At 40.1% G+C, this 8482-nt stretch overlaps 1 protein-coding gene across 1 annotated transcript; it reads left to right on the forward strand.

Annotated features, from left to right (window-relative positions):
- Positions 1-6604, forward strand: LOC118821794 (CCN family member 3-like). The gene is made up of 5 exons (XM_036590523.1): positions 1-229; positions 323-536; positions 2862-3116; positions 3378-3592; positions 4893-6604. The coding sequence occupies exons 1-5, from the start codon at positions 179-181 to the stop codon at positions 5181-5183; spliced, it is 1026 nt and encodes a 341-aa protein (XP_036446416.1). The 5' UTR covers positions 1-178; the 3' UTR covers positions 5184-6604.
- The last annotated feature ends 1878 nt before the right edge of the window (positions 6605-8482 follow it).

An 8482-nucleotide genomic window follows, 5' to 3' on the forward strand; every position in this document is an offset into this window, starting at 1 on the left:
ACCCAGCGCGGGAGGCGGTGCCAGTCAGAATACGGGTGGGGAAAAAAGTCTTTCTCCTTCCCTTTTTGCACCAGTGCACCAGTATATAAATTCCTCCAGCCAAACCGTATCGTTGGACTGCACCGCAAGAGCAAAGATCCTGCAACAACTGACTGGCAAATACGAGAGAAATAAGAAGATGCTGAAGAACGTGTTTGGAAAGATCACGGCTCTGTTCATCTGCACGCAAGTAGGTAAATATTAGGCACAGTCGCTGATGCTGACTCGTGAGCGTTTCCGTAAAAAGTGATTTCACGCGTTTGGTTCGCTTAATCCCCTCTAGGTGGCGCTGTGCTCCGTGGCGCGGGCGCGCTGCCCCGCAGTCTGCAGCTGCCCCGAGAAACCGGCCGCGTGTGCCCCCGGCGTGCAGCCTGTCCTGGACGAGTGCGCATGCTGCAGCGTGTGCGCGAGACAGCTCGGAGAGCCCTGCTCCCAGCGCGCGCCGTGCGATACCCACCAGGGTCTCCGCTGCGATCGCAAGAGCGGAGTGTGTGTAGGTTAGTGTGCGTGGATTTATCTCTTCGTGGGGACTCCATGTCTCCCGGATGATTTTTTACGTTGGGGTTGCTGCCCACGAGAAAAACGCATCATAAACCGCAGCTTTCACCAGTAAAACTAACAGCCCAGTTTCTGCTTTTGGTTCGTGGTGCTAAAGTCTGGTTAAGGTGTCCAGTTTTATCCGCAAAGGGCCGGTGTGCCTGCAGGTGTTCATTACAACACAGCAGGATCAAACCCGGTCAGTGGTTTAAGACTGACCTTGTTTGGAATGACAGTTTGAAGACACACCGGCCCTTTATGGACAATCCTGGGTTTGATGTAACGTTAGCACAGCGGTATTTAGATAAAATAACGCAGAATGCAATGGAAGCATGACATGTCTACATTTGCACTTCAGAGACAGAATAAGTGTCACTAGTTTTACGTGCGTCTAAATGGTTTTCAGAAAAAAACATTAACTGAGTTAACTGAGGTGTCCAGTATTTCTGTCAAATATTTTAGCCTTTGTCTCGTTTCCTAAGACAACGTTACTTTACTGATATCGTCAGTTTGGTTGAAGTTACAACCCATAGTGTATACTCATACTGTATAGCAAAAACAACGGCTACATGACATTGCACGAAGATTAGAAATGTAGCTATAGCATAAATAGCAGTGTGTGCCGGTGGGCTAACCATTTGTCCAACCCATCTAGCGGTCCTACTGCGCATGCGTATGTCAACGGTCTAGTATAGATATTTGTTTTTTCCAACATTTTATTGTGTTTTATGGTCAATTCAGCTTTACTTCAACTGTGTAAGTAAATACCTTTTAAGGTGATTTAGGCTATCAAAATATCCTGCCTACAGTTTTATATAAGGGGTTACCAATAAATGTGCACAGGTCACTGGTCAGGTTCAGTCAAACCTGCTCCTAAAACACCGTTAACGGTAACACTCAAACGTAACGTTAACTAGCTAACTAGCTAACCTAGACGTTAACCTGCCGAGCTAAGACAAAATAAGCTAATGCCGCGTTCGGGTGGTGTCAGAAACTGGGAAATACCATTTTCCCACCTATATATTGCGATCGAATAACCAACAAAGTCCTATTTCCAACCCGGGATTCTAGATGATGCACGACTTTGCGAGATGTGACATATAACACGACCTTTGTTAAGCTAACCTTTCTACACAACGATAAACTTACAGTGAATCAAGTGGAAACATATGTATCGGATGCGTTTTTGTGCTTTTTAACACAGCAAAGAGAAAAAAGCAGGGTATGTTTTCTCAGGATATGTGACGTGGGCGTATTTATTAAGAATCACCTGAAAGGAAGTCTTATTTAGCTAAGCTAGCTAACTAACGTTACTAGTTAACCACCTGATAAGCTATATAGCTACAACTTACCAAAGAGCAGCAGAACGCAGCACAATTTATCCCCCATATTATCTGAAAGTTGCCTGTTATTACACTAATTTACCACTCCTATTAGCTATCTGAATTGCTCGTTATTACACTTATTTACACTCCTTCAAAGACCCAAAATGTACAATCTCTTCTTTCAGCGTCAACCTGCCTGATTAAGTATCTATTCTAACGGTATTCAGATAAGTTAGCTAACGCTAGTTAACTAGCTAGCTCGCCTGGCTAGCGTGAAAATCCGGATACGTTAACGTTGCTCAGTCACAAAAAACTGATGTGAGCTTAAGATGATTATCACAGTCATCATTACTTATAGGTCTGATAATATGTTTCAGAATAAACAACAAGAATTAAACATGTTTTCTTCACCTCAGATATTTAGGCCCAGTGGGACAAACGACCGTTGGATGTGGTGTCTCGCGCTGATCTGTTCAGATTTCCGTCAATTTTTTAAATTTTAAGTGAGAGTTAGATTGCGCGCGCATGTGCAGCAGAGGCGCCGATTAGACCACATTAGCTCACATTAAATGACGAGGCAAAAGCACTTTATTGAGTAAATACATTTAAAATGCATTTGCACACAGGCGTAGGCCCTATGACTGGTAATACCTCACAAAGACAGCAATCACCCCCACCCGCCCCCAAAAATATGTCTGCCAAATCATAACCTACTCGAAATACTGATAATATCATCAGCGGATGTTTCTGTGACTATGCTAAATGGGTCTATACCTATTGTTCACCACTTGCCTTTATTTTCAGTGCAAACCAATTTAAGTTAAATTTGCTGACACTGAGCTTCTTTCCATCAGTATAGGTTACCCTTATTATGACTTCTTAGAAATATACATTACAAAAATCCACACTGTTACTCAACTGTACATAGTAACAACCCACACATTTTGTCTATTCAAACAGCTCATAAGGGAGACTCCTGCATATTGGATGGTGCTGTCTACCGCAATGGGGAGACCTTCTTCCCGAGCTGCAGCTATCAGTGCATGTGTAGGGAGGGCTACATCGCCTGCGTACCACGCTGTAACCTAGAAGTGATGCTCCCAGGGCCTGACTGTCCTCATCCACGGAAGGTCCAAATCCCAGGAGAATGCTGCGAGAAGTGGGTGTGTGAGCCTCAGGCCGAGGCCACTGTCCTGGGTGGCTTCGCCATGGCAGGTGAGTAGCTCTCTTTACGTTACACACGCCTTGTTACATTGTAAGACACAACTAGGCATGAGGACAAGTAAGCAAATCACTTTAAACAATAACCAGTGTGTTTCTGGGCTTTTAACGTTCACGTTGTGCTCTATGTAACCCAATCATCATGTGCTAGGAGCATATCTAATACAAATCTGGTATGAAGTATTACTGCCTTACTATAATTTTCTCATATTTGAGTTTGTCATGTTTGATCTCCTGCGTTGTTCTGACTTGTAGCATACAGGCAGGAGGAGACGGTGGGTTTCGACCAGTGGGATCCCAGCATAAACTGTATCGAACAGATCACAGAGTGGAGCGCCTGCTCAAAGACATGTGGCATGGGTGTTTCCACTAGGGTGACCAATAAGAACCAGCGCTGTGAAATGGTGAAACAGAGCAGGCTATGCATGGTCCGGCCCTGTGACGATCTGAAGGAGCAGAGAGCCAAGCAGGTAGACATATAAGTATTGTAGCGTGTTCAAGAAATGTTTTGGCATGTGTTTTTTATGTGTTCTCTAGCATTTATTGCACTGGGTTCATTTTGTTGTAGACTAGGTATGTATAGAGAGAGAGAGAGAGAGATGCGAGGAAGTAGAGAAGGAGTTATTAGGGAGGAAAGCTTTGCCTATGTATGGCGTGGCTGTGGCCAACAACAGCTGGAAAATAAAGCACCAGGACTTGTGCAAAAGAAGTGTCTCTTAATAGCGGTGAGCTTTACAATATAAATAAAAAGTATGTATTTGTAAGCATAAATAGTAATATGTTTAAAAAACAAAATCAATGGGCAAACAAATAATTAAGTAGCAAATAATAATTAAGTAGTAATAATGATTAAGTAGTAATGCTACAAATGAGTAGCATTAGTATTTTGTTTCAACACTGTTGTTGATCTACGGTAAGAAGTAATTCGCTTTTTGCAGCATTGTGGTTAAATTTTAGCCCATTCTTTTGGCAAACCATCTTCAGGTCCCCAAGATTGCGAGGGTCTCTATGATGGACAATTTCCAGACCTTCCATAATTTTTCATTGGGCTAGGCCATTGCAAGCACCTTCCCCTTTTCAGAAAGCAGTCTTGAGTTATTTTGACTCTTGTTGGGTCATGAAGTTTTGTATGTCTTGAAATGTCTGTCTTCTACCCAGCGTCAGTTTCTTGGTTGAGATTAAATTTCCCTCTAAATCATAGAGCAATTTGTATGATGATGTTTTGTAGTATTAATCTGAAACTGGATTTGTTTTTGGGTAATCTTTACATAATATAGATTGTTAGCATAGTGCCTGTACACTTTTTTAAATCAGTTTAGTTCTTACCTATAAATACATACTTTTTTTGTTCAAATTTATAAGTATATGTTTAAGTATAAGTATATGTTTGTTCAGATTAGTAATTCATGAGGTAAAAAGATAATGTGTGAAGTGGATATGTAGACTGGAAGTGTACTAGATATCAAAAATGAAAGTGTCTGAATACTTGTTTCCCCTCATAGTATGACAGATGTAGAAGCCTTTCAGGTCATCCATTTCAGATATTTGTGCCCTGACAAAAAGAATATAGCTTAAGGTTGAGCTGTCAACAGTTTGATTGCAAGAACCGCCACCGAAAATAAGGAAGGTCATTTTATCCCAGTGTTAAATATTGTTATAATCTGTTTGAATATGTGTTGATGTTATACCGTGTTACAAAGGATCTAATTAAGACTAATGACAAAGGCAATCTAAACTTTAAAATAACTGCATGATTCTGTTTTACTGCAGCAAGGGAGCAAGTGTCTTAAGACCAAGAAGAGTGCCAAAGCTGTCCACTTTACCTTCAAGAACTGCACCAGCATCCAGGCCTTCCGGCCTCGCTTCTGCGGCCTGTGCGCTGATGGCCAATGCTGCACACCACATAAAACCAAAACAGCTCAGGTGGAGTTCCAGTGCCTGAACAACAGAGTGGTCAAGAGGCCTGTGATGTTCATAAACACCTGTGTTTGCCACCACCACTGCCCACGAGACAACGCAGTCCAGCAACCTACTACTGACATTAACAACTACGGTCTTTAGCTCTGAGAATGGGCTTCTTAGATGAGCACAAGTGCAGGTTAGATGAAGGCACTTACTCTTCAGAGTGCAACAACAGTAAAGATGGCTTATGCTGCACACGTAGGGTTTCCATATACTGACTCCCTTTGATTGTCCAGAGGGCTTTTTTACTGTATTATTTCTTAATACTTTGAGTTTTCATCTATGGTCTTAACCTGATGAAATTATAAGCCCCTAGCAAACAGAAATGAGTTATGAGTATTCCATCAGAAAGAAAAGGAGGAAAGCCCCAGTTTTAGCTCTTTGTAAATTTGGGCAAACTACACAACTTTGTACATCCTAAGCATCTCTGTGTAGTCATCTATTTCCGGTCCCCTCCACCCCATCCATATAATCATTAGATTAGAATAACAAAGATAAAACTGGTCCTACAGTTATATGGTCAAATTACTCCTGGTCAAATTTTGTTAATTGAAACAAAGACATCCTCTACAGAGAACACACTTCTGCACATTGTAATGTACAGTTACTGTTTGTTTGCTGAATTTAACATATTGGAAAAAATTTAGCATATAATGCGGCCTGTGCAAAAGTTTTTATAATTTTTCAATATGGCAAAGGCCGTAAATAAGTAGAACTTGTGCATTTTGTAGAAAATGCCATGTTTAAGTTTGTTTGCTGTAAAGGATGTGTTGACTTGTTTTCACTTATAAAAATCAACAAAATGACTGGGAGTGTTCAAACTTTTATGACCGTATGTCTGCATCCTTCTTTGAGGGGTTGAAAGTCCTCATAACAACTCCTGGTCTAAAGACTGCGTCTAGCAACGTCCCATAAATTCCTCTAGTGGACGGTTTGCATAAGGATGACCCCTCCCAGGCCCTGTCCTCAATAAAGGTGAAGCAAAGGGCCTCATGACAGAGAGTGTGCAGTGTGTCTAAGGTCAAAGGTCGCTCACAAAGCGAAGTGACATTCTCCTGTGGTCATATTTGTTTTTCGCTGTGGTAAAAAGGGGGTCATTTTCTGTTAGAGGCCTTTCTAATGAACTAAATTAAATATGCATTTGATAATCCATCCCTTGTTCACAAAACGTCTGTAGACAGTTGTTGAATAGTTTGTGTATGTTGTACTCACTTGTGGTGTTACTTTGCTAACCCGTGTGAATGAGAAATGTCTGTAGTCCAATGTTTGTGTACGTTCATATGATCTGATAGAAATTTCACACAGCTTCTCCAGCGTTGATGATGACTTGTATTGTTTTCAATATGTGTTATTTCATAATAAACATGTATTTTTCTATACATTTTAAATGTATTTATTAATGTATTTTATTGAAGAAAAGGCCTCTATGTATACATTCACTTGGTATACTGGAATATCCTGGAATCTACTCCAATACCTACCCTAACCAACACTACACATAATCTACTCTAATACCTATCCAAACCAACACTACACATAATCTACTCCAATACCTACCCTAACCAACACTACACATAATCTACTCCAATACCTACCCTAACCAACACTACACATAATCTACTCCAATACCTACCCTAACCAACACTACACATAATCTACTCCAATACCTACCCTATCCAACACTACACATAATCTACTCCAATACCTACCCTAACCAACACTACACATAATCTACTCCAATACCTACCCTAACCAACACTACACATAATCTACTCCAATACCTACCCTAACCAACACTACACATAATCTACTCCAATACCTACCCTAACCAACACTACACATAATCTACTCTAATACCTACCCTAACCAACACTACACATAATCTACTCCAATACCTACCCTAACCAACAGTACACATAGGATTGCTGTCTTTTTCCTCTCGTTAGTTCTCTTTGGAAGAGAACATCTAAGGTGATATGGTGATTATTCCTGAATAAGGTGTAGCTACAAATTACTTCACTGAGTCCAAAAATTACTATATTGAGGCCACTAAGTAAGTTTCTCATAACTTGTGGCCTTAACATATTAATTTGTGGCCTCATCTTATTAAAAAATATTCACCATGTTACCTTAGGGGCTCCGTACTTTGGTTGTTTTGCTCACATATTCATTGACCTTTTCATTAAACCGATTTATAATCACTGATGAAACTGATGAAAATACACAAAGTCCCAGCAAAACGCCTTTTGTCAAAGTTTAAACTTGGCACAGTGGACACGTCCTCCTCTTACTAATATGCTACTTCCTACCATAAATATCATCACTGGATAATGGAAACAAAGTCACAGCAAGAAATAAAGACACAACTCATGAACACGAATTTAGGCCACCATGTGGTAGCAGTGAGCTACTGCATAACTGCATGAAAAAAAGATAAAGACATATGATAAAATAATGAAAGTCAACACTTTAGAGCTGTCGGCTGTGTTCATGTATTACTCTCATACATACATGAGGCTACATGACTGTTGATACTACCTCAAAATATCTGAGTCGATTTCCATTCTACTGGTGGAGTGATTAGTAGGGAGCTTGCAGAAAGATGTTATTCAGTGGTTGAGCTGCAATGGTTCACTGAGTACAGGCTCTGGTATGCATGTAAAAGAAAGAAAGCACATTCTCACTGCAGAAGGGTCAAATGCTATTGTAATAATTTGATATGGATCACTCCTATGTCTTGTAATTTTAATGCCATTTAAGAACATTCACAATCGAATAACTGTGAGGATTAACAGCTTCCAGGGTCAAGTCAAAACTTCAAACACAACCACAGTAACAAATCTAACCAACTATATTTTTTCATAATTTCTCTGTTCTAGGAAAGTCCAGAGAGGTCACGAGGTAGTTCTAACTTTCTGGACTGTTATCTTGAGTTATTATGACTTATTTGTGTTGTGATCTCAAGATAATAAATGTTTTCTCACGATAGTTTGATAATCTTGATCTTGAGATCACGAGAAAAATCGGTAATGTGAAGAAAATAACTTTTGTTATCTTGAGATAATTAAGTCATGATCTCAAGAGTCAAGAAAACTGTAACTACCTCATGGCCTCTCTGAACTTCCACACTGATCCTTCTCTATTGTTACAAGAACTGCATCTCACACACACAACCACAGACATAAGCTGTGTTGTGTAAGCACCATGCACTTTAGTGTTATATTTTACAATAACAAAACAGCATACAAAAAAAATACTGACCAATGTTATTGCCAGACAGAATGCGTCATCAACAGATCATTGCAATGTCATCATGATGTCACGTTCTTTGACTCTAGGTTATATTTTTTTATGGTCAAAATATGCAACTGATCACAGATGTTACAATAACAAAATCT

This window comes from Colossoma macropomum, unplaced genomic scaffold, assembly GCF_904425465.1.
Source record: "Colossoma macropomum unplaced genomic scaffold, Colossoma_macropomum, whole genome shotgun sequence".
NCBI lineage: Eukaryota > Metazoa > Chordata > Actinopteri > Characiformes > Serrasalmidae > Colossoma > Colossoma macropomum.